The sequence below is a fragment of the Ictidomys tridecemlineatus genome, chromosome 6 (assembly GCF_052094955.1).
Source record: "Ictidomys tridecemlineatus isolate mIctTri1 chromosome 6, mIctTri1.hap1, whole genome shotgun sequence".
Lineage (NCBI taxonomy): Eukaryota > Metazoa > Chordata > Mammalia > Rodentia > Sciuridae > Ictidomys > Ictidomys tridecemlineatus.
In genome coordinates, this window is record NC_135482.1 from 1,033,889 (window position 1) to 1,059,954 (window position 26,066).

Here is a 26,066-nt window from a genome sequence, read left to right on the forward strand (position 1 = left end):
TGTGGCCACACAGCACCAGGGGTTGGAAGATGTGGACTGCGGTGAATGGCTTTTTGCAGGAGTACAAGGCCCCCAGGGCTGAGCCAGAGTGGTAGACAGATGGGTTTCTCAGCCCTCGAGAGGTAGTTTAGCCAGGACGCAAGCCTCGTGCCTGCAGGCCCCAGGAGAGACGTGGAGCCAAGCCAAGCTGGGCTGCAGAATCAAGCTGGTGACAGCCCCAGGCACCCCCGTGCCCCTTACCAGCCAGCCCTTTTGTCAGGGATGCAGTGCAGGCACAGTGTTAGTGGAGCTTTCCGCAGGCTCTGCGTGTTCCCCAGGCACAGCTACTTGGCACTTCTGTGTGCTTTGTGAGTACATACTCCTAAACTGTTTGATTTTATTTGTTTTTTAAAAAATTTTATTTCATTTATTTTAGCATGTTTTCCTAAACTAATGGTGACTTAACCAGGGTGGGTGAGGAGACTTGTTCGCACTGATGTCAGTGTTTGGAGCTCAGTGTTTCCAATTCCTAGATATTGTGATCTAGAGAAGCAGGTGGCTGGCCCCTGGGGCATGAGTGTTACATGCTAGATACATGCTAGATATGTTTATGTTCCCTGTGTAACACATTTTATGACAGAAGGCCTTTTGGTTGAGGCAGCACTTGTGCCTTGGTGCTGGGGTTGCTGTGGCAGGCAGTAACACATCTGTGGGTGCGTGACCAGCCTCTGCTCTTGAGGGTTAGAGATAACTTTAGAGTCTTTGCTCTCAGTTGATCAGATGGCCAGACACATAGTGAAGCTTGTAACTTGTGAAGCTTTTCATTTTCCATGTGAACTCTTGAATTTAAAATATCAATCTTACATATTTCAAATGATTTGTGGGTATATGCAGCTTTAATAAAATAAAATGACACATGGGGCTGGGCTTGTAGCTCAGTGGTAGAGTACTCGCCTTGCATGTGAAAGGCACTGGTTTGATCCTCAGCACCACATAAAAATAAAATAAATGCAATGTATTCATTTACAACTAAAAAATATTAAAAAAAAGATACATAGTAATAGTGTATACTACTGGATCATTTAAGTTGTTTCTCTTTGTCTTTTTAATATCACACTTCCTGTAGCCCAAATCAGTCCTACCCCGAAACCCCAGTGTCCTGGCCCCGTGTGGCATGCACTCATGCTCTCCACGGAGCCAGACAGCTGCCTCCCACGGTTAGACCTGGGAGCTCGGCTCCATGTCCTTTTGTATTGGTAGTTTTTAAACACCTGTTGCAAGAGGCTAAAATAGTCTTCTCCCAAAGACTGTTCAAATCAGGCATGTGAGAATTGCCCTCAGTCTTTAGGGCTTCTGTGCAGATGGGTACTCTGAAGGAGTGGGGCATTTCCTGCCCTTCCTGGGACTCCTTCCTAATCCCCAGCCACTCCCAGCAGCTAGCCCTGTCAGAACCATTTAATGTCTGTTCCCTCTGTTGGTGCGCCTCGGGTGCAGTGTAGAGTGCTGTGGGATCCTGTGTGAGGTCCCCTTAGTTCTGTGGCTGTTTTGTCCTCCTCAAGGTAAGTGAATGTTGGTTGTAGAAATCGTGACAAGCCAATATTGATGTGTGCGAAGCACATGTTCAGCTTTCTCCAGAAAGTAACTGTGCACTTGGGCCCAGGGTACCAGACCGCAGTCTCTGGTTAGGGACAGGCACACAGTGTGGCCCGAGGGACCCCGGGCTGCCCCACTGCTCGACAGATGGTTGTGTGTGATGCTTTGTTTCCTTGATTGAATTAGTGTATTGGTGGACTTCACATTTATAGTAAGTTTTATGATAGATTTTATAATCTTCAGTTTCAAAAATCACTTTATTTATAATTTTTTCAGGAGATAAATCTCCCCCTAAACTTGAACCATCAGATGCATTACCTCTTCCTTCAAACTCGGAGACTAATTCAGAACCACCAACCCTCAAACCAGTAGAACTCAACCCCGAGCAGAGTAAACTATTCAAAAGAGTCACATTTGATAATGCATCACATAGCACTTGCACTCAGAGCGCACTGGTAAGCGGACACCCTCCAGAGCCCACCCTCGCCAGTAGTGGCGATGTGCCGGCGGCGGCGGCCTCCGCAGTGGCGGAGCCATCAAGCGATGTAAACAGACGCACTTCTGTTCTCTTCTGCAAATCGAAAAGTGTAAGCCCCCCAAAGTCTGCCAAGAACACTGAAACCCAGCCAACTTCTCCTCAGCTAGGGACCAAAACCTTTTTGTCTGTAGTCCTTCCGAGGTTGGAGACTCTACTGCAGCCACGGAAAAGGTCGCGGAGCACATGTGGAGACTCCGAGGTGGAGGAGGAGTCCCCGGGAAAGCGCCTGGACACAGGTAAATGTCAGGGGCGGCTGCCACGCGACATGCTCTTCCTCCAGGGGTCTTCATATGAACTTTTTGGTGCTGAGCTATTTTTTGCAGTGTCCTGTTTTCTTATTTCCAGAGAAGATGACAAAAAAAGGTGTTTTTTTTTTTTTTTTTCTTTCAAAAGCTCTGGATTGAGTCCAGGGTTGGCACCCTTGTGAGGAGTGTTCAGGCCAGGGCTGGTCCTGAGGCTGCAGGGGAAGGGCCTTGATTTCTCCTTTGTCTCCTTTCTTCTCTGTGTTTTTTAAAACTCAGCTTCACGTGTGGTTTGGTGGAGCACCTTGACCATTCTGTGTCTGGGTGAACTGTGAGTGGCTGCACCGGGTACTTGCTGGCCTCTCAGCCCTTCCCAGCCCTCTGGAGGGTCTCTTGAAGTCCCTGTGAGCCCAGGACCCTGATTAGCAACTGGACCTTCTGTTGCAGCACTTAGCACATGAGTCTAAAGGACAGGTTTTCCAAGTGTTTGGCGCAGTGTGTTAGTGCAGTGTGGCCTCACCACGTGCCGAGACAGTGCCGAGCTTGTACAGGGCCTTGCATCCTTTCACCAAGATGTCCTAGGCGCCCCTCCATGGCACTCATGAAACTGCACCATGCTGTTGTTGAAGGGAGCCACCTTGGCTCTTTGGCAATCTCCAAACCTGCCCCTCAGGTGAAGGCCAATAAATTTCTTGTGTTCTTTAAAGATTGACTGTCACCAGTCATTCTATAATGGCTGTGTAACTGGAAGGTGCCAGGATCAGATCTCCAGTGTCTTTTTTTGTTTTGGAGGTGTTTTTCCTTTGGTTTCTGGCCCTGGTCAGAGCTTGGTTCCTGTTTGTTCGTTGTCCACCTCTTATACCTAGATGAACAGAAGTGCATTTCCTCTCCACTGCCTGAGTTCGGGTGGTTTCCTGTACCTCTTGGCAGTGAGAACATGGGGCTGATGTAGTTGTTACTTCATGTCCCAGAGTGGGTGCTGGTCAGATGGGGAGGGTAGTGGGTGTGGCCAGCTGCAGGGTGTCTGCAGCCTCCCACCTTTGGGGGACTGCTGGTCTGAAGTACCATGTGGATCTTTGTACATTTCCTCCCATAGCTAAAAAGATACTATGCTTTTATAAATTGTGTGTGGGAGGTGGGGAGAGAGAAGTTGAAGGTGAAGGGTTGATAGGGATTGAACCCAGGGCCTTGGAATGAATTTTCATTTTGATTTGCTTGTGCAATCTTATAGGAACTTTCTACCTTTGTCCTCTAATTCCAATGGGTGGGTATTGCATTATCATTTAGAAATTTGATGAGACCCCTGTCTCTACGTGAAACGAAGTGATTTGAGTGTTTCATAAGACACTGTTATGAAGGTAGAGGTTGGACGTTTCTAGCCTTGGGACTCCTCCTTAACTATGCTTTTGCCTTTCTCAGCCAAATTTAGTAAAAGAGTTTTCCACCTTGTGATTTGAGCTGACTGGAAAGGCCCAGAGATGGTAAGCAGTGGGTTACAGTGACAGGGCAGACCCCAGCTGTTTCAGGCTCCAGTCTCAGGTGCCTCTCCATGCAGAGCAGATTTCAGGCCTCGTGTCTGTTGGCAATACTGGACTCAGGGTGCTGTGGGAAAGGGAACCTCCGTGTATCTGGTGTCCAAGGTTGTGGCCTTCCTCTGCATGTGCAGGTGGCAAGCTTCTGCCAGGCAGGCCCTCATCCCAGTAGGCCTTGCTGGATGCTGCTGGTGGGCTGCACCCAGAGAGGTGGTTTCAGGGGCTATGCACACTTGTTCCTCAGGTGTTGCTTGTGCCCCTTTCATTCTTGTTTCTGTATTTCACTGGAGTGTTTTGCAGGTTTTCAGTGGTGACGATGAGTCTGAAGGCAGCCTTACTGCGGACCTGTGATTTGTGTGATCCACAGTGTGCCTTGGCCCTGACTGAAATGGAGGTTTCTGCTTCTTGTTCCAGAATGGCAGTAGAGTCAGTGGATGCATGGTGGATTCCTAAGTGTGTTCCTGAGCAGCTGGGAACCTTAATTGCGCTAAGATCAGACTCTTGGGAACAGCAGGTGTCTGCTGCTGTGTCTGCTTAGCCCAGGGTGGGCCAGGTGCAGGCTGAGTGAGCCAGTCCTGCCTTTGTACTAGCTGTGTTTCCTTCTGAACTGTCTGGTGCTCTCTGTGCACCTGAATTTCTAGCTGGAGTTGTAGTCCGAGGCCTTGAAGTATTCAGAAGTCCTGATTTTTCCCAGATTCACTTTTGTGCTTTGAACTTATAGGAAACTCTCTGGTATTCTCCAGTGCATTGCAGGATTCCAAGTTAGATCAAGGAAAGACTTGTTGGTTCTGAGACTGCTCATCCATCTGTCATTGTGCCACCCTGGCTTGTGGCTATGGGATAGGCCTGTGGTGCATTAGGCCTTATGTTGGCTCAGGGCCCGTGACTCTTACTTTCCTAGGTGTCACACCTTCGGAGCTGGCCCTGTCCGATTACTTTCTTCCTCTGTGACTGCTCACTTGTTTCCAACACTAGACCTTCCGTCCAGGGCGAGTGCTGGAGTCTCCTGCTGGAGACAGTCATGAGTGGGGGGCGAGCCAGTGAGCTGCCTCCTGCACAGGGAGGGGGCTGAGCTGTCTCTGCACTTCCAGTCCCACTAAATGGCTTTTTCGCTGTTTTCCAGGTTCTCATTTAACTGCTAATATGCTGGGTAGCTCCCTCTTTGGATCCTAATCCCTTTCTCTTACTTCGACTTGGACTGGAGTGGGACACAGAGCCATCGCTGCTCCTTGCCTTGCACGTAATTCTTGCGGATCATATTGGAATCATCCGTTCATCCATCCTCTAATCAAAAACACAGACAGCAGCCCTTGGAGAACTCTGCTGTGGCCAGCCCACCCATCTCTAAGTCAGCCCGGCAGGGGGAGTGGCGCTGGTGCCCCGGCATCCCACTTCAGCTGGTGGGACTTTCCAGCACCTTGGGCCTCCCCGTTTGGATAGTTGTGAAGGAGGCGAGGAGAGCCTTGTTCTGCGGCAGAAAACTGTCATAGCATGGACAACATAATTGGACAGTCTGAGCTCCATCCTGAGCATGCCCAGACCTGGCCTCTGATGACCTCTGAAGATGGGGCCTAGACACCATTTTTCTCCCTCAGTTGTTAGCATCTTTCATCTCTTGGTTCTCTACCTGATTTCCCCTTTCCCTTTGCTTCTCTTTCCTTTGCTTTTTCCTGGAGTATCGAGCAGCACCCACTCTGGCTGACTGTGTGCAACGTCTGCTGGGCCAACTGGCAAGTCCTACCTGCGGGACCTGGAGTGACATCTCGTCCTGGGCTCTTGGCCTGTCTTGGCTGTCCCTAGCTGTTCTGCATGAAGCACATCTCTGCAAAAGCAGGCAGTGGCTGGAGTCGTCTTTGTTTGCTATACTTTGGTTGAAAGGCGGGAAAGGGCACCAAAAGTGCAGTCCATTGGGCAGGCAGGAACTGAAAATGTGCCAGCAGGAAATGTGGCACCTTCCACTGGCCTGCGGTGCTCTGGCCCCCTGGCCTGGAGCAGGGCAGAGGCTTGACATGCCTGGAGGATGTGGACTACAAGACGCTGGGCCTTGGCTCAGTGCCCACTTCATGTCGTGTTACATGAGTCCAGGAAGGAAACACGGTGGTGGCTTGTTGGCCACAGCAGGGGTGAGGCTTGTGTCCTGCTCACACAGGCTGAGCACACATGGTGTCTCTATTCTCAGGTGTATCTGAGACCATAGGGCTGAAGGTGCAGGGCAGAGAGCTGGCCTGCCCAGCTTACCAGGCCCTGGTGTTCTCATCTAGTGCAGCCAGAGGGTTTTTGGCATCCAAGTGGGTGGGGACACCTTGATCTCCCCGGGAACCACCTGGGGGCTTTTCCCTGCCTGCCATGTGTGTGAGCTGCTTGGAAAAGGGAGTCCTGACCGACTCAGGAAGTCCTTTGGGATCACCCCAACAGCCCCAGGTGTGCTACAAAAAGTCCTGGGTACAAGGGAGCTACCAGGGATTCTTTAGCTGTTTGCGTGGCTGGGACTACCTGGGCTTAATGGCATCTGTACTGGTTCATGGTCTGCTCTAGAGCAGGGCAGTCCTGGGGCTGGTCTTGGCAGGCTCCATTGTGCTTACAGGTGAGTGCTTGGGGCTTGGCGCAGTAACCCCTTCAAAGTACGCCCCTTTAATTTTTTCACTTGTTCTTTATCATAACATCAGCCTTTTCAATGGCTGAAAGTTACCACTGTATACATGATTTAGAAGCTTGGTGTTCTGTGATCTCCTGCTGTTTGCAGATGCCCTGTGGGCCGGGTGCTCATCCTAGACTGGGTGTTGTTTAGTTCTTTGCAGAGTTTAGGGGAAGGGGTCCTGGTGAGCTCAGTGGTCTCAGTGCCATGAGAATGTCTTGTCCTGAGCCTGCAGCTGGTGGGAGGGATCAGCACAGGAGGCCAGTCCAGGGGCCATGATGGAAGTAGAGGCAGGAAGGGTCTGTGCCTGGCTATTGCGTCATAGTCCTGTGGCCTCCAGGCTGTGGCTGCAAGGCCTTTCTGAGGCTGGCCCAGGATCCCTGAGCTATACTGCCTCCTAGGGCATGTCCAGGACCTCTCTGAAAGCCCTGCAGGGTGTAGTCTGGCTATGCAGGTGTCCCAGCCCTGCTTCAGCTTTGCTTTTTCCTGGAGTATCGAGCAGCACCCACTCTGGCTGACTGTGTGCAACGTCTGCTGGGCCAACTGGCAAGTCCTACCTGCGAGACCTGGAGTGACATCTCGTCCTGGGCCCTTGGCCTGTCTTGGCTGTCCCTAGCTGTGTCTGCATGACACCCTCCTGGTCACGTGGCCTCGAGCTCTGCTTTATGCCATGTGCCTAGCTCCCAGCAGGTGTCTGCCCCTTCTGAGGCACTTACTGCGGAGACCTTGTGAAGTGGAAAGCTCCGGGTGTACACAGCTTTTCAGCCTGTACGTGGAGTGCTCTGGAGAACTAAGTGGAAGACATTTGAACATTCTCTTTTTTCTCAGAATCACGGACCTTCCTCTGTGTTTTCATCTTTTGCTTCCTGGGTCACTTTGGGGTCCCAGCCAGGCTCCTTGGTGTGGGTTGGACTGATGCCATCATTCCTGGGAGCACTCAAGTGCCTCTGGGCTGTGTGCCCTTCCTCTTGGCTTGCTGTCACCAGGCTGGTTCTGTGAGTGGCTACCACTATTCGTCATCTTCCCCCAGCTGGCCTCCACCAGCTGTGTGGGTCAGGCTGGCTGCTGCTCTGCCCTCAGTTCCTTCCTTGTTTGAGGTTGTCCTCCCCAGCTGTCCCTGATGGACCTGACATTTGGCCTGGCTGTGCTACTTGGCCTTTGTAACTGAGGGTCTTGGATTGTACACATCACAGGGAGGCAAGTGTCCCTTGAGATTGCAGTTTGTCATCTGAAATCACTGCATTGGGTTTTCACTCAGGCTTTGGAGTGACGTTTGTCCCTATACCTTAAATGAGTGGCCTTGGCTGCTGGGCCATGTGTGTGGTCCTCGCTGGTCCTGCTGATGTCCTGGGCTTTTTCCTGGGTGGAGGCACCTATGCTGGTGCCTGCTCCTTCAAGACCTTGAGACTTACTTGCAGACCCGTAAGTCTGTGGCAGCTTGGTTCAGTGATGGCAGAGGGCACTAGGCTTTCAGTCCCTTCTCAGACCCTGGGTCCTGAGCATGGGATCCGTCTGTCCCATCTGTCTGTCAGTCTTTGCTGAGTGGGCTACCTATATTGACTTTGGCCAGAGTTGGGGCGTGTGTTCCTCTGCTCCTGGATCAGTCAGCCTTGCAGCACCTCTGTGACTTGAGTGTGGCACCAGACCTTGCCTCAGCCTATGTGTCATCTGCACTGCAAATGAGCAAATGTTGAAGGGTATGAAGAAGCTTGTTGCATATCGGAGCCCTGTGTCAGCCGAAGCAGGTCCTTTTCACGGAGGGAAGGCAGGCAAGAAAGCGCACGTGCAGTTGGAAGTCTGCAGTCTGGCCACGCACTCCAAAAGATTCCTGAAAAAATGCTTTACGTTATTACTCTGAAAATAGATTGGCAATTGATTTGTTTTAAGGATGAGATAAGCCTGAAGATGGGATTCTGTTTTGGAAAAAGCACTCCTCCTCCTCCTCCTCCTCCTCCCACTGACACCAGAGGGAGCCCTGCCAGGTGTGCGGCCCAGGACATGCCACCCCTCCCAGCCTCCTGATCCAGAGTGTGGCTTCTTCAGGAGGAAGGGCAGAGGAGCTAAGCTCTGCCTTGATTAAAGCACTTTTTACTCACTAAGATGATGAAGTTGTATTTGTCCAGCCACTAGACACTGGGACCCCTTGGAGTCCACCTCCCTGAGCAGTGCACCCATGTGCTTTGGTGCTGGTGGTGTTGGGGGAGCCTTGATGAATGGGGGCCTCACTTCCTATTTTGAAGTATTTTACCAGCATTTTTCAGGTTCATGTTAATACCTGTCTTTTGAAATAAAACTTTAAGGAAAAAAATAATTTTCTGTGCCCTGCAGATCTGCAAGTTTAGACATTTTTGGTGATGGTGATTGAGCCCCACTGCCTTGGGGATCTGATGGGCTTTGTCTAGGGTTGGTCCCCTTAGGGAGGGCAGGCTGGCCTTTGTCACAAGTTCATGGAAGTATGTGTGACCTGGTCATTTGGGAAGGGATGGTAAGATGCCCTTGGCTTTGCCTTCATGGGACCTCTTAGAAAGTCTCCTTAAGAAGAGTGCCTTCTTCCCCCACAGAATAACTTTGACTTGTGCTTACTTTTACTGCTCACTTCACTTGGATGAGCGCTTCTGCGTCTCTGGTGCTGTGAGCGCTGGGCTAACTGCTGCAGGTCACGGGGCGAGAAGGGTTCTTGGAGAACACAGTCCATATTGAAGAAAAAAGTGCAGCATAAGGCCTAGAAAAGTCAGACGTGAGCAGCAGCCTTGGCAGCGCTTGACCCGGCACCTGCCCACCTGTGTTCCAGGTCTCACCAATGGCTTTGGGGGTGCCAGGACCGAGCAGGAGCCAGGCAGTGGCCTGGGGAGGAGAGCTGCACCCCGACGGCGCTGTGCATCCGAGTCTAGCATCTCTTCCAGCAACAGCCCGCTCTGTGACTCGAGGTGGGCACTGGCCTCATCTCCACTCTTGCGTCTCCCCAGCACTTGCCTGCCTTTAGCTCCCATCTTAAGACCCCTTGAGAGAGGCTGGCCTGGGGTCCATGTGTGTTTTCTGCCCTGTAAAGATGAGTTCCCATGAGATATATCGATCTGCTTCTTAAAACTTAATTAGAAGTGGAAAATAAAACTACATAAAAGATTAGCACCATTTTAGAATTTATAGTTAGAGTTACACTTTGTCTTTTTCTCTCCAAATCTTGCCTTTAGCAAGATGGGGTCAGCATAGCCCAGCAAGCGTGTCTGCCCCATGGAGGCCACTTTGGCAGCTGGAACAGCCCTCCCAGTGACAGGCTCATTCTCCTCCAGCCCCACCAGCAGGCCAGTCCTAGGGTTGTTAGGCTCCATCTTTGCAACCTAACCTGGTGGTTGGCAGCTTCACCATGCACCCTGGTTTGGGGGAAGCAGTGGGTAGGGCCTTCAGTGCTTTGGGTCTTAGTCCTGGACTGAACTCTGCTTTTCCTCCTCAAGTTTTAGCACACCCAAGTGCGGGCGAGGCAAGCCTGCCCTTGTGCGCAGACACACACTGGAGGATAGGAGTGAGCTGATATCCTGCATTGAAAACGGGAACTATGCCAAGGCGGCCAGGATTGCAGCTGGTGAGTTGTGTATGTGGCCTCTGGTGAGCGTTTCAGGGGTGAAGACTGCAGACTGTCCCAGAGACCACTGTGCCATGAGCCGAGACCACTTCCCTTAGGAGGGACTCTTGTGCTGGGCTCCCAGGACTACCCTGGACCTCATCAGGCAGGCTCTAGAAGGCTCCAGATCATCCTAGCTGCATGTGTTTGTTGGGTTCACTAGCCATTTGCAGCTGAATGGGTCACAGTGGGGTGGGTGGGGGCTGGGCTGGCCTGACTGGCACTTCCTGAGGACAGAAGTGCCCTCTGTTGCTTGGGGCTTAGGATCTGGTGGCTAGGTGTCCAGTGAGGCAGCTGCATGCTGTGAGGGTATCAGGGCGGAGACCTGAAGTGGGGAGGGCAGGGACAGCAGGGAGGCTGGTGTGGGGCCACTGGTGATCAGGCCATGTGGGCTGTGGCAGGGTGCCATGGGGACTGGGAGAGGCTGATGAATGAGAGTGTACTGCCATGAGGAGGGGCTGGGGCTAGTGGGGGCTCTTGGAGGTGGTGGGTTCTGGGAATGTGGGGGACGGGTCCTAGGAGCAGGTGGTGGTTTTATTGCAAGTGGCCAGGATTGTGATTTTGAATTTGAGGTTTCAGTTTTAAAAGATGCATCTGTATCAAGCCAGGGGCCTGCCCTTGGAGAGAGGGTCTCAGGAAGTGGGGTGTTGGGGACCTGGCATTATAGGTGTTATAGGCCTTGGAGCTGTGGATGGCATGGGATTTTCCAGGTCATAGGGAGGCACGTGGGCCATGGGCAGGCTGTATGGGGAGTTGGGGGGGTACATGGTTGTTCCCTGACTTCCATAGGAGGGGCAGTGGGATGGCTCTCTCTCCCTCAGACCCGGGGATAGTGTTCATTTGACTGCCCTCCTGCTTGGGAGTCCGCAGCCCTTAGACTGTGTGGCTGTGCTGGGCCCTAGGAGCACTGCGGCTCTCCTGGGTCACTCACTGCTGGGGCTTCCTTCTTTCCCAGAAGTGGGGCAGAACAGCATGTGGATTTCCACTGACGCCGCAGCCTCCGTTCTGGAGCCCCTGAAAGTGGTGTGGGCCAAGTGCAGCGGCTACCCCTCCTACCCGGCGTTGGTGAGTCGGGCGCTGTGGGCGGGGCCTGCTCTGCTGGGGCCTGGGACCCAGTGCATGGCCTGTGCTGCTGGCAGTGTGTGGCCGTCTTGGCGGGAGGCAGGTGTGTGAGTGGCTGCTGGGGGTGTGCCGGGCGTGCAGCTCTGGATGTGAGCTCTTAGAGTGACTGGAGTGTGCCCTTGGCAGATCATCGACCCCAAGATGCCTCGAGTGCCTGGCCACCACAACGGTGTCACCATCCCTGCCCCACCCTTGGACGTGCTGAAGATTGGAGAGCACATGCAGACCAAGTCCGATGAGAAGCTGTTCCTCGTTCTGTTCTTTGACAATAAGAGAAGCTGGTGAGTGTCAGCAGCCAGGGCTCTGCAAGACAGGACGGGGCTGGGGATTGCTTCCTGCTCAGTGCGCTGGACCCTGCCATGCTGTGTGGGGCCAAACTGCCACAGAGTGCTGGCTACCTTGGGTCCTTGCACTTCCAGTGTGCATGGTGGGGTCTGACAAGGGTATTGTCAGGGACTGTGGGGAGGACCATCAAGCACGGATCTCTCTACCAACAGCCTCCTCTTCTTCTTCTTGAGTCCTGGCCAGCTTGAACTCTGTTTCTTCTTTTCCTTTTGGTGTCTACAGTGGTGTTCCAGGGGCCCCTGCAGTGGGCCTCATACTCTGTACTCTGTCAAGATGCAGGTCCCCTCTACCTAGAGCTCTCTGCATGCATCATCTGGCTCTTTCATTCCCCAGCTCTGCTTTGAGGCCTACAGCACCTCGAACCCACAGTGTGCCATGGTTCAGAATCCAGAACCCCCTCTGAGGATGGGGCACACCACACCAACTGTCGTGACCATTTGTGTTACCAAGAGGAGCATCCAGTTGGGTGTGGGCTTTCCCTATCTGGCCACAAGGAGATGTTTCACTCCACTCCAGGGAGCCAGCCACTCTGGGGCACACATCTGCACCCTGTGCCATCTTCTCTGCCTTGCCTACCTGCTTCTGCGGGCTGCTTGGCTGCTGTTCCTTATCACACCTGGAGGGAGGCTCCCGTGGCCTGGCTCATCCAAGGACCTCTGTCGTAGCTTCTTGCTACCCGTATCCTAGGGCATCCCCTTGTTCTAGGGCTCACCTGGCCTGTGTTCAATGTGTGTATGCCTGTCCTCAGGGAGGAGATTTGGAGGAGATGACTGACTGGTTCTCAGAGAGGGATGGGGAAAGTGGGGATGCACTGTGCACGTTACCTACTCTGCTCCTGGAGAAGTCTGGTCCACACCAGCCAGCCTCAGCTGGGCTTTGCCAGGCTCCTAGTCCACAAGGGCTGGTGGTTAGCGGTTACAGAATGTGCATATGGGTCTTAGTTTCCCTACTTTTTCTTTAAAAAGGCAGTGGCTTCCTAAGTCCAAGATGGTTCCTCTTGGTGTTGACGAGACCATCGACAAGTTAAAGATGATGGAAGGGCGGAACTCCAGTATCCGGAAGGCTGTGCGAATTGCTTTTGACCGGGCCATGAACCACCTGAGCCGTGTGCATGGGGAGCCGGCCAGCGACCTTAGCGACATTGACTGAGGCAGCTCCTGCAGAAGGCTGCCCAGGCCGTCGCCAGCCGTGAGCCTTGTCCATAGTGTTCATAAGCTGTATATGTTTGTATATTGTTCAAAACTTAACTTATTCTGATTTCATAGTCATAGTTCTTTTAATTCTTTTTCCCAGGGGCGGGGGGAGGTTTTGTTTTGGAGTTTTCTATGAAACCATCTCGTCTTGGCGCGTGGTGGGTGGGGTGCGATGTGGGCAAGACGCTCTGGTGGTGCCGCGTGCCTCACTTGCTTCCATCTGTATGTAGCTTTTTTTTTTTTTTTAAAAAGACTTTTGAATGTTTAATAATTTTGTAAATCATGCTCTTTACACAGAGTACCACTTATTTAATAAGACGGGGATGTAAATTTACAATGACAAATGTGTATTTTAAGAAAGAAAATGACATTATTTTGAATGGTACTTTGTGCAAAGAGATGGAGAGTAAATTTATGCTGTGTGCATCACTTGCAAATCACCAAAAACACTCCCGCCAGCGTGACGCTGGGCGGGGCCCTCCTTCTCATCGTCCTGTCTGCCCTGAGTCTCCTCTGGTCCGCCCCGACTCCTACAGGCGTGCCTCCCAGCGGATTATTTATTGTAGAAAGTGTATTCAGTTGCTTTATAATGAAAAATAAATTTGCAAAAGTATATTGATATGCATTTTTATACAGGCACATAAAAATTCAACTTGGTTTGGGAGCAGAATGTGTTGCGTGATTATATAAATGACTCTGGCCTGTGTGTACTTTGATTTTGTAACTTGTAATCTTTTGTTTACAATGAGGGGCTTTCTGTAACTTGTTTTAATTTAGAACACTTTGGTAGCAATAGAACTTTGGATACATTTTTGTATGGTACATGTGATGTATATAGAATTAGTACTTTATTTTTATTTTTAAGAGGTAAAGCATTATGTTAGGGGGGGAAGTAGGGTGGGTTTCCAAATTTGCATTTTTTATATTAAAAATAAAGTCAAGATTTGGATGGTGTGGGCCTTTCATTCCTATATCATTAGGAGGCCAGGCACACGAGTGGCCTGAAGGACAGGGTGCTGGGGGATGTGGACAGATGCAGAGCAGGGCCAGGCCAGGCAGACGACATGCCTTGATCTTAAACATGGCCCTGGGATGGCATTATTTATTATTTTGCCTAATCATATTTTTATTTTAAAGCTATAGTTACTAACAAAATTTTAAGTGTTCTTCTTTTAAGTCTACATTGTTTGTAATATTTCCATAGAAACTTGAAATAAAAAGTCTTCCTTTTGATAGTTTTTGTCTAGTATTTGGCAGATGCCTCCTGTTTGTTTTGGGCACACTCTGTGGCCCTTGTGGCAGGCTGCCCCCGACTGCCAAGGTTGATGTACACCAGGCCTGGCCAGGCCGGAGTGGCTGGTGGTCCCAGGACCACGCTGGAGAGGTATATTGGCCTGGGGTTGGTTTCAGGGATCAGAGGAAGGAGGAGAGGGGCAAGAATCCTGGTGGCACAGGGTCTGTGGGTCAGTAGGGACCCGAGCAGCGCAGAGCTCGGCGGTGCTGCTGGGATCTGCCGTTTACCTGCTTTGATTCCTACTCCCCCCCCCCCGCCCCCGCCCCCCGCAGATCCTGATGTGTCAAGCTGAGCAATCTGCTTGAGTCAGGCTCTCGTTTCTGGGATAAGCTTTGGTTGGCTTTTGACCTCTGGTGCATCTGTCTGCGTTAGCCTATGTGGGGGAGAGGGGAATTGGGGCAGGGTGTTTGGGCAGCAGGAGGGTAGGTTGGCCCTGTGCCTCTGGTATGCTAACGTCCCCTGGATACTGGCCTGTGTTAATGCCCTTGACCCTGGGGTCCTACGTAGCCATGCCTTAGAACCCCTACTTGGGTGCTATTCAGGAGGCTTCCAGAGTCTGCCTGATCTCTCCAGCCATCACCACCTGTCCCAGCACGGTTGCCCAGAACCCTGCCTTGCTCCCGCTGTGGTGTGGGGCCAGCTTGACTCCATCTGTCCAGCTCTGTCTGCTGTCTGGTGTCAGCACTGCACTTGAGTGGGGGGCTGACCACCTGGCCTCATGCTAGACAAGGCCTGGGTCCTTGACTCGCACCTTGAGATGCTGGACCCCGTCAGGAAGGGGAGCTTGGCTGTTCAGGCTGAGGGTGTTTGGTGTTTCTTGGGGACCTCCTGGAACCCCTAGGGGTGGGTGTAGAGGGCCCCCGAGGTCCCTTCCTGTGTGGGCACCTCCCTGAAGGTGGCTGGGCTAGGGTCCTATCACCAGCTCTCAGGAGGTGACCCTGGTAGTCTTCTGAGGCCCACTCTGTGGGATTTTCCGCTGAGCCTCGTTCTGACCCCCCACACCTGTCCCTGTCCCTGGCTAGTACTGTTTGAGCCTATCTGGGTGCTGCACCTGGCCCATGGCTTGGGTTCCTGTGCAACCCTGGGTGGAGTTGGGCTCTCCTCTTGGGGCTGGGGCCAACATGGACCTGTGTACTGCATGTGGATACCCCAGGCCTGATACCACCTGGTGACCTCCTGTGGAAGTAGCTTGGGGCACCTAGGACTCCCTTTTGTCCTGCTTGGTTGTTCCTCGGTAGACACCCCTACCCCCACCCCTGGCCCCCTCTTAATGCACATCAGGCTTGTGTCCCTTCACCCTGGGGGCCAGCCTCGCTCTCCACAGGAGCCACCCTGGAGGAGGCTTATTAGTAGGAGTTCCTAGGCAAGGATATAGTGACCACTAGAGACTTTGTGGATGCCAGTGTCTGCTTATGTCAGTGCTGGAGTACTGCCCTGAGTGCCCCTGGCCAGGCATTCTGGGACCTGGGTGGCCCCTATGGGGTGGGCTTTGGGAATGTAGGGACAGCTGTGGGTGTGGCAGAGCCCCAGGCTAACCCTGCCCATCCTCCTCCCTCCTCCCAGCTGAGGAAGGGTGGGGCCTGCCCCTGAGCTTCTGGACGCCTCGAGGTCCCTCCTGACCCTGACCCCCTGGCATCAAGCACCATGGCCAGGGAAACTTCCAGATATTTGAGCAGCTTTCTCTGGTCTCAGCTCTTGGGCTCATGGGGGCATTCTCTTTGCAGATGCTCAGAGGTGGAAACAGATCCGGAAGGCCAGGAGCCCCACGGGGCACTGGCTTCCCGGGATGCACCCCCCAGGGTATAGTTGTTGGGGTGGATACCTGTATTAGCTCCTGGCCCTGAATGGGCAGCACTGAGTGGGAATGAGCATCTCTTCTCTCTCTAACTGAGGAACCAGGTGTGGGGCTCAGAAGTTGTGGCTGGGGGTGGTCCCCTGCCTGGCGTCCCCCTCAGGCATTTTCTTGCACCATAAACACTGAGCCCAGTGATGTTCCTGGCTCATGTCATATCCACCCCTGCCTGGCTGTGGGGCTGGGCTCTTCCTAGCTGGCCTGCAGCTCAGCAGGAAAAGCCAATGGTGGATTTTGCATCAATCCAAGGAGCTGATTTCTGGCCTCTTAAGTGGATGGTTTTATGAATCAATAATGTTCATTAAAAAGTCCATACTTCAATATTTTAATTTCTAACCCACTGAGGGTATTGAGCAACTGGTGAGAATGCATCTCAGTGAGCAGACGCCAGCGTCTGCATCTGTGCACTGTGTCCTGCGGCTGTGGTGGCTGGCTTGGGGGCTGCGCCCAGAGACCAGCTGCTGTACCCATCTTCCTGCACTGCTCTGGAATAGTGACCTTCTCCACGTTGTCTTTTTCCAAGGTTCCTGTAGGCAGGAGTGTCCTCGGCAGTGTTAGGAGTTCTCCTGTGCTCAGGGTGAACACTGTTTTGTACATGAATTGGTGTGGGATCTGCTGGTTGCAGCCTGTTACAAGCCAGCATTTTGGAGATATGGCAGATTTACTGCAGTTTATACATGGCAGGTGCTTCAGCCTTCTCCCTGACCCGTACTTGGGCAGTTTGGGGGCTTTACTGCCTTTGTGAGGATGGTTGAGAACTTGATGGGGCTGTTAGAGCTGAGCTTCCTTGGGTGGAGTGCCCCTGGGGGGGGGCAGGTGGGGACACTGGCAGATCTGTGGGGCTATGGATCGTGGCTGACACCCCCACCCCACTTACAGCCCACTGTGCCACACAGTAGGCACCTGGCTCCCGGCCCAGGTATGCCCACTGCACTGTGCACAGGTAGACAGGTCCTGGGAGGGGACTGCATAGCCCCTGGAGGTAGGCTTTAACCATTTGAGCAGGAGCTCTGAGGTGCAGGGTGCTGGAGCACTGCAAAAGGGGAGGCAAAGGTGGCCAGGACAAAGGCCATCTACAGCTCTGGCCTGGTTTGGGTTTCCTTTCTGGGTTTAAGGGTGTGCTTCCTGGGGTGCAGGCATGGTCCCTCGTTGGGGGAGTTAACGGGTGCCGCATGGGGAAGACATGGGCAGGTGTAGCCTGAGAAAGGGTGATGGCCCAGGGAGAGTCCTCTGGGTGAGGGTATGGAGGAATCCTGGGGGCCTGGGGGAGTATGGTGAAATGGCTGGAGTGGACAGGCTGGACATTAGCACAATGTGGGGATATGGAATGAAGATGGGCAGAGGGCAGGTGACAGATGTTGCTGGGGGAACAGAAGAGGCAGGAAATAAGAGTGGCTGGTGACCTTGGCCAGGGGCTCCCTGGAGTGGTAAGGGTGTCGAGGGTTGCCCTTCAGTGGTATTGGTCCCTGGGGGAGCAGACTTCTCCTTCACAGGAGGCTTGCCTGTGGGGTCCAACACTGCAGGGGGCCTACACCTGCTCAGGCCACTTTGTCTGGTTCCCTGTGCCCACCTTTATCTGGGTGTTGTCAGGTGTTTCCATGTGTGACTCCACATGTGACTCGAGTGGCCGGGTTCGTGTTCCTCCTCTCCAGACCTGGTTCCATCATGTTGCGAGGATTCCCGGGTGAGTTCCAGAGTAGGCTGATTTTCCATCACCTGAAACTTACATGAGATTTCAATTTCTTGACATTTTCCTTTTTTCTGTATTTATTGAGGCAGTCACGTGGTTTTGTCCTTTATTATGGTGGTGTGTTACATCAATTCAGTTTTGGAGCTAAGGCAACCTTGCATAAATGTTTTTTGGTCATGGGCACAACTCCTTCTTGTAGACTGCTGAATTCTGTGTGCTGGGGTCTTGTTGGGGGTACTTGGGTCTGTCCTTGAGGGTCTGGCAGGCGTGTTCCTTGTGATGTCTTTATCTGGCTTGGCGTCATACGATGGATTGGGAAGTGTATTTTCCATTATTTTGGGAAGTTTTGAGGGGTCACTGTCATTCTCATTCAAGTGTTTGGTTGTGGAGCTGGGTCTTTTCTGGCTGGGGATTTTAAAATCACTGTCAGTCTCTTTACTTGCTATAGGTCTGTGTGTCCTTTCCACTTCTTGAGTCAGTTTTGTTGGTGACGGTTTGTCCTTTTCATCTAGACGGTCTCATCCATTGGTATACAGTTGTTCCTAGTCTTCTCTCTCTCTCTCTCTCTCTCTCTCTCTCTTTTTTTTTTTGGATGCTGGGGATTGAACCAGAGGCACTTTATTACTGAGTTTCATCCCCAGTCCTTTTTATATTTTATCTTGAGAAAGGGTCTTCCTAAATTGTGAGGTTGGCTCTGAACTCGATCCTCCTGCTTGAGCCTCCAGAGTTGCTGGGATTACAGATTTCACAGTGTTCTCTTACAAAAGCTTTTTATTTCTGTTGACGTTTGTAGTGAAATCTCATTTTTCATTCTTTTTTAAAAAATATTTATTTTTTAATTGTAGATAGACAGAATAACTTATTGAACTTATTTTTACGTGGTGCTGAGGATTGAACCCAGGGCCTTGCACGTGCTAGGTGAGTGTTCTAAGTTCAGTTATTTGAGAGTCCCTCCCTGTGAATGTAGCTGAAGTTTGAGTGTTGTCAGTTTTGTGATTTTCTTTTTTTTTTTTTTAATTTTTATAAGTTTTGGTTTAAAATATTCTTTGATTTATTTTGTCAGCTATATTTAGAAGTATGTTGTTTGATTCCCCAGTATTTTGGGGTTCTCTGCTTTTCCTGTTACTGCATTATAGTTCAATTCCATTTTGTGGGACTGAGCTTTATGGCTCACAGTGTGGTCTATTTTGAGCATTCTGCGTGCGCTTGAGAAGAATATGTCTCTCTTGTTGGGCTGAGTGGTCTCTACATACCCCTTGGGCCAGGGCATTGTTGAGTGACTGACAGAGGGTGTTGTGGCCCGTCTCCCCTTGGCTCTGTCAGTCTTGCCTCACACATCTTGACACTCCTTAGGCATATACACACTGAGGGCTGTTTCATTGTCTCGGAAAACTGAGCCCTTTATGGTCGAGTGACACCCACTTTGTGCACCGACACCTCTCTTGCTGAACAGTCTGCTCTGTTGGGAATGATGACAGCTTCTTCCACTTCCTTTCAGTTGGTGTGAACCTGCCATCACTTTATCCTTCACTTTCAGTCTATTTGTGTCTTCGTATTCACAGTGTTTCCTACAGACAGTGTGTACTTGGGTCTTGTTTGATGTTCCACTGACCACATCTGTCTTTTCATTGTCTTAACTGCTAACACTCAAAGTAATGATTGATGTAGCTATGATAAATATAAGTAATAAATAGTACGTATTAACCGCATTTATTATCATTTTCTATTTGTTATCCTTGCTCTTTGCTCCTATTTTTCTTCTGTTCTTTTTCTACCTTTTGTAGTTGTGATTGAAAATCTTATGATTCCATTTTCTTTACTTTCCTAGCCTGTTATTCATACTCATTTTTATTCTTTAAAGTGTTTTCCGTAGAGTTTTAATAAACATTCACAAGCACTCCAAGGTGACATTCCAGTCACGCTGCACACTCCACCATCTAACGCTTCACAGGCAGTACAGCCATTCACTGCCGAACCAGGGGGCGGATTTTTGAGAAGGGCATCATCATGAGTTGATGTCACTGTTGTGCGGTGCGCACACACAAACTAAGGTGGCCTGATGTCCTGGGTGACCTCATGGGGTTGCTGGTACCTGCAGTTGTCACCGACTGAAACACCGTCACACAGGACTTCCCCGTCTTGATTTTACCTAAGGACCTGACTGTAATTCAGGTCCTTCTCCTTCATTTTAAGCCCCAGTGATTATGTGTACATATTTGCTCATATGTAGTGTACTCAGTCATGTGTGTGTGCTTCTGTGTGTATCCTGGGTGTTTATATTGGGTGTGTGCAAAGATGTGTGTATGTTGGTTATGTACGCAGGCATACACCCTTAAGTACGGTGTGGCTGTTATTGTGAATATTGTCTACTAGCTTGATGGAGAAAGAAGAGGTTTTTAATCTCACCTTTGATGCTCTTCCTTTGCCTGGGTCTGAACTTCTTTTGACTTGTTTTTGCAAGGCAGGTCTCCTGCTCACTAGTGTCAGATTTTGAGAACGTCTTTATTTCTCCTTCACACTTTAAGGATGAGTTAGTTTTCAGAGCACAGAGTTCTAGTCTGGTGCTATTCTCTAGACATTTTAAGTGACTTGTCCCCCTGTCTTCCTGGCCATGTGGTTGCTGATGAGACACCAGATGTAATTCATGTCTCTGTTTCCTTTCAGGTATGGTGTTTACCCTTTTTTCAGGACGTTTTGTCTTTGATTTTTCTGTAGTTTGAATATGATTATAAGTGTCATTCTTAATTTCTCCCATTTATCCTGCTGCGTGCTCCTTGAGGTTCCCGGAATGTGGTTTGGTATCCAACCACAGTTGGGGACAGTCTTAGTCATCATTGTTTCAAATATCCCCCCCTTTCCTTCTGTACTTTGTCCCCTCCTCTCTCCCTTCCTTCTGGTGTCCCACTGTGTGCCTGCTGCACTCTGTCCCCTCCTCTCTCCCTTCCTTCTGGTGTCCCACTGTGTGCCTGCTGCACTCTGTCCCCTCCTCTCTCCCTTCCTTCTGGTGTCCCACTGTGTGCCTGCTGCACTCTGTCCCCTCCCTCTCTCTCCCTTCCTTCTGGTGTCCCACTGTGTGCCTGCTGCACTCTGTCCCCTCCTCTCTCTCCCTTCCTTCTGGTGTCCCACTGTGTGCCTGCTGCACTCTGTCCCCTCCCTCTCTCCCTTCCTTCTGGTGTCCCACTGTGTGCCTGCTGCACTCTGTCCCCTCCTCTCTCCCTTCCTTCTGGTGTCCCACTGTGTGCCTGCTGCACTCTGTCCCCTCCTCTCTCTTTCCTTCTGGTGTCCCACTGTGTGCCTGCTGCACTCTGTCCCCTCCTCTCTCCCTTCCTTCTGGTGTCCCACTGTGTGCCTGCTGCACTCTGTCCCCTCCTCTCTCCCTTCCTTCTGGTGTCCCACTGTGTGCCTGCTGCACTCTGTCCCCTCCTCTCTCTTCCTTCTGGTGTCCCACTGTGTGCCTGCTGCACTCTGTCCCCTCCCCTCTCTTCCTTCTGGTGTCCCACTGTGTGCCTGCTGCACTCTGTCCCCTCCCTCTCTCTCTTCCTTCTGGTGTCCCACTGTGTGCCTGCTGCACTCTGTCCCCTCCTCTCTCTCTTCCTTCTGGTGTCCCACTGTGTGCCTGCTGCACTCTGTCCCCTCCTCTCTCCCTTCCTTCTGGTGTCCCACTGTGTGCCTGCTGCACTCTGTCCCCTCCTCTCTCTCCCTTCCTTCTGGTGTCCCACTGTGTGCCTGCTGTACTCTGTCCCCTCCTCTCTCTCTTCCTTCTGGTGTCCCACTGTGTGCCTGCTGCACTCTGTCCCCTCCTCTCTCCCTTCCTTCTGGTGTCCCACTGTGTGCCTGCTGCACTCTGTCCCCTCCTCTCTCCCTTCCTTCTGGTGTCCCACTGTGTGCCTGCTGTACTCTGTCCCCTCCTCTCTCTCTTCCTTCTGGTGTCCCACTGTGTGCCTGCTGCACTCTGTCCCCTCCTCTCTCTCTTCCTTCTGGTGTCCCACTGTGTGCCTGCTGCACTCTGTCCCCTCCTCTCTCTCCCTTCCTTCTGGTGTCCCACTGTGTGCCTGCTGCACTCTGTCCCCTCCCCTCTCTCCCTTCCTTCTGGTGTCCCACTGTGTGCCTGCTGCACTCTGTCCCCTCCTCTCTCTCTTCCTTCTGGTGTCCCACTGTGTGCCTGCTGCACTCTGTCCCCTCCTCTCTCCCTTCCTTCTGGTGTCCCACTGTGTGCCTGCTGCACTCTGTCCCCTCCCTCTCTCCCTTCCTTCTGGTGTCCCACTGTGTGCCTGCTGCACTCTGTCCCCTCCTCTCTCCCTTCCTTCTGGTGTCCCACTGTGTGCCTGCTGCACTCTGTCCCCTCCTCTCTCCCTTCCTTCTGGTGTCCCACTGTGTGCCTGCTGCACTCTGTCCCCTCCTCTCTCCCTTCCTTCTGGTGTCCCACTGTGTGCCTGCTGCACTCTGTCCCCTCCTCTCTCCCTTCCTTCTGGTGTCCCACTGTGTGCCTGCTGCACTCTGTCCCCTCCTCTCTCTCTTCCTTCTGGTGTCCCACTGTGTGCCTGCTGTACTCTGTCCCCTCCTCTCTCTCTTCCTTCTGGTGTCCCACTGTGTGCCTGCTGCACTCTGTCCCCTCCTCTCTCTCTTCCTTCTGGTGTCCCACTGTGTGCCTGCTGCACTCTGTCCCCTCCTCTCTCTCCCTTCCTTCTGGTGTCCCACTGTGTGCCTGCTGCACTCTGTCCCCTCCTCTCTCTCCCTTCCTTCTGGTGTCCCACTGTGTGCCTGCTGCACTCTGTCCCCTCCTCTCTCTCTTCCTTCTGGTGTCCCACTGTGTGCCTGCTGCACTCTGTCCCCTCCTCTCTCCCTTCCTTCTGGTGTCCCACTGTGTGCCTGCTGCACTCTGTCCCCTCCCTCTCTCCCTTCCTTCTGGTGTCCCACTGTGTGCCTGCTGCACTCTGTCCCCTCCCTCTCCCTTCCTTCTGGTGTCCCACTGTGTGCCTGCTGCACTCTGTCCCCTCCCCTCTCCCTTCCTTCTGGTGTCCCACTGTGTGCCTGCTGCACTCTGTCCCCTCCTCTCTCTCTTCCTTCTGGTGTCCCACTGTGTGCCTGCTGCACTCTGTCCCCTCCTCTCTCCCTTCCTTCTGGTGTCCCACTGTGTGCCTGCTGCACTCTGTCCCCTCCTCTCTCCCTTCCTTCTGGTGTCCCACTGTGTGCCTGCTGCACTCTGTCCCCTCCTCTCTCTCTTCCTTCTGGTGTCCCACTGTGTGCCTGCTGCACTCTGTCCCCTCCTCTCTCCCTTCCTTCTGGTGTCCCACTGTGTGCCTGCTGTACTCTGTCCCCTCCTCTCTCTCTTCCTTCTGGTGTCCCACTGTGTGCCTGCTGCACTCTGTCCCCTCCTCTCTCTCTTCCTTCTGGTGTCCCACTGTGTGCCTGCTGCACTCTGTCCCCTCCTCTCTCCCTTCCTTCTGGTGTCCCACTGTGTGCCTGCTGCACTCTGTCCCCTCCTCTCTCTTCCTTCTGGTGTCCCACTGTGTGCCTGCTGCACTCTGTCCCCTCCCTCTCTCCCTTCCTTCTGGTGTCCCACTGTGTGCCTGCTGCACTCTGTCCCCTCCTCTCTCTCTTCCTTCTGGTGTCCCACTGTGTGCCTGCTGCACTCTGTCCCCTCCCTCTCTCCCTTCCTTCTGGTGTCCCACTGTGTGCCTGCTGCACTCTGTCCCCTCCTCTCTCTCTTCCTTCTGGTGTCCCACTGTGTGCCTGCTGCACTCTGTCCCCTCCCTCTCTCTTCCTTCTGGTGTCCCACTGTGTGCCTGCTGCACTCTGTCCCCTCCTCTCTCTCTTCCTTCTGGTGTCCCACTGTGTGCCTGCTGCACTCTGTCCCCTCCTCTCTCTCTTCCTTCTGGTGTCCCACTGTGTGCCTGCTGCACTCTGTCCCCTCCCTCTCTCTCTTCCTTCTGGTGTCCCACTGTGTGCCTGCTGCACTCTGTCCCCTCCCTCTCTCCCTTCCTTCTGGTGTCCCACTGTGTGCCTGCTGCACTCTGTCCCCTCCCTCTCTCTCTTCCTTCTGGTGTCCCACTGTGTGCCTGCTGCACTCTGTCCCCTCCCTCTCTCTCTTCCTTCTGGTGTCCCACTGTGTGCCTGCTGCACTCTGTCCCCTCCTCTCTCTCCCTTCCTTCTGGTGTCCCACTGTGTGCCTGCTGCACTCTGTCCCCTCCTCTCTCCCTTCCTTCTGGTGTCCCACTGTGTGCCTGCTGCACTCTGTCCCCTCCCTCTCTCTTCCTTCTGGTGTCCCACTGTGTGCCTGCTGCACTCTGTCCCCTCCTCTCTCTCTTCCTTCTGGTGTCCCACTGTGTGCCTGCTGCACTCTGTCCCCTCCCTCTCTCTCTCCCTTCTGGTGTCCCACTGTGTGCCTGCTGCACTCTGTCCCCTCCTCTCTCTCTTCCTTCTGGTGTCCCACTGTGTGCCTGCTGCACTCTGTCCCCTCCCTCTCTCTCTTCCTTCTGGTGTCCCACTGTGTGCCTGCTGCACTCTGTCCCCTCCCTCTCTCTCTTCCTTCTGGTGTCCCACTGTGTGCCTGCTGCACTCTGTCCCCTCCTCTCTCCCTTCCTTCTGGTGTCCCACTGTGTGCCTGCTGCACTCTGTCCCCTCCTCTCTCTCTTCCTTCTGGTGTCCCACTGTGTGCCTGCTGCACTCTGTCCCCTCCTCTCTCCCTTCCTTCTGGTGTCCCACTGTGTGCCTGCTGCACTCTGTCCCCTCCTCTCTCTCTTCCTTCTGGTGTCCCACTGTGTGCCTGCTGTACTCTGTCCCCTCCTCTCTCTCTTCCTTCTGGTGTCCCACTGTGTGCCTGCTGCACTCTGTCCCCTCCTCTCTCCCTTCCTTCTGGTGTCCCACTGTGTGCCTGCTGCACTCTGTCCCCTCCTCTCTCCCTTCCTTCTGGTGTCCCACTGTGTGCCTGCTGCACTCTGTCCCCTCCTCTCCCTTCCTTCTGGTGTCCCACTGTGTGCCTGCTGCACTCTGTCCCCTCCTCTCTCCCTTCCTTCTGGTGTCCCACTGTGTGCCTGCTGCACTCTGTCCCCTCCTCTCTCTCTTCCTTCTGGTGTCCCACTGTGTGCCTGCTGCACTCTGTCCCCTCCTCTCTCTCTTCCTTCTGGTGTCCCACTGTGTGCCTGCTGCACTCTGTCCCCTCCTCTCTCTCTTCCTTCTGGTGTCCCACTGTGTGCCTGCTGCACTCTGTCCCCTCCTCTCTCTCTTCCTTCTGGTGTCCCACTGTGTGCCTGCTGCACTCTGTCCCCTCCTCTCTCTTCCTTCTGGTGTCCCACTGTGTGCCTGCTGCACTCTGTCCCCTCCCCTCTCTGCCTTCCTTCTGGTGTCCCACTGTGTGCCTGCTGCACTCTGTCCCCTCCTCTCTCCCTTCCTTCTGGTGTCCCACTGTGTGCCTGCTGCACTCTGTCCCCTCCTCTCTCTCTTCCTTCTGGTGTCCCACTGTGTGCCTGCTGCACTCTGTCCCCTCCCTCTCTCTCTTCCTTCTGGTGTCCCACTGTGTGCCTGCTGCACTCTGTCCCCTCCCTCTCTCCCTTCCTTCTGGTGTCCCACTGTGTGCCTGCTGCACTCTGTCCCCTCCCCTCTCTTCCTTCTGGTGTCCCACTGTGTGCCTGCTGCACTCTGTCCCCTCCTCTCTCTACTTTCTGCAGTTGATCCACAGTCCTTGGATATTCTGGGTTTTTTTTCAGGCTTTTTTCTCTTTTCCATTCAGGCTTTTTGGTTTCTGTACCCTCAAGCTCAGAGATTGTTCCCTGTGTTAGTGTAAGATTTCTCATGAATCTTCCCTGGTAAGTTCGTCTTCAGGCAGGACGTCGTGCTCTGGGTAAAGGGGCTATAGCAGATGGGCCTGTGGTGATGTGCTGAGGCATGGGCCGGGTGGGGGAGTTGTGCTGTGGTCTTTGGTGAGCTGCAGGCTTTTGGTGGCTTGCATGGCATGGGCTGTGTGCTTTGCAAGAGCTTCTTAGCCCTCATGGGTGAGAGGGATGTCCGGGGCTGAAGCTGGAACTCGCTCTGTGCACGTGGAAGACCTTGGCTGGCAGCAGAGGGCACTGTCCTCTCCTCATGTCAGTGAGGCTCTGGTGTAGCCCAGTTCTCAGGCTCCTTGAGCAGCTGCCGCAAGAACAGAACTCTTTACCAAATGAACACTCTACGTATTTCAGAATGGTTCCTCTCCTCGCCTGCCAGAAACACACAGGTGTTTTCCCTGGGGACTCACCGTGATGCCCTGCAGAACACATGGTACAGCTCAGAAACGTGGGGACCTCCAGGACTGGTTCCCTGGTGCTGGACTTGTCCGTATGGTCAGTTTCCATCTGGGTTCTGCCCTGGCCTAATTCCCGGGCAGGTTTGAGTTTCTGTTCTCATAACTGTGATCCTCTTTGTTCTCCTCTGGGTCTCTCCAAAGCTGGAGTCGG

General features: G+C 52.9%; 1 protein-coding gene across 10 annotated transcripts in view; it reads left to right on the top strand.

Annotated features, from left to right (window-relative positions):
- The window catches only part of Brd1 (bromodomain containing 1), a 69,580-nt gene that overhangs the window by 36,070 nt on the left and 7,444 nt on the right, over positions 1 to 26,066 (top strand). For 4 of the 10 annotated variants that reach the window (XM_078052493.1, XM_040276586.2, XM_005335012.5 and 1 more), the window contains 6 exons: positions 1,849 to 2,346; positions 9,311 to 9,446; positions 9,972 to 10,099; positions 11,094 to 11,203; positions 11,387 to 11,541; positions 12,571 to 14,033. In XM_078052493.1, the coding sequence (XP_077908619.1) occupies positions 1,849 to 2,346; positions 9,311 to 9,446; positions 9,972 to 10,099; positions 11,094 to 11,203; positions 11,387 to 11,541; positions 12,571 to 12,754 (1,211 nt within the window). In that variant the 3' untranslated portion in view covers positions 12,755 to 14,033. Of the gene's footprint in view, positions 1 to 1,848; positions 2,347 to 5,007; positions 8,619 to 9,310; positions 9,447 to 9,971; positions 10,100 to 11,093; positions 11,204 to 11,386; positions 11,542 to 12,570; positions 14,034 to 26,066 lie in introns of those variants that run through there. The other 6 variants (XM_078052496.1, XR_013440105.1, XM_078052495.1 and 3 more) reach the window with 6 other exon arrangements.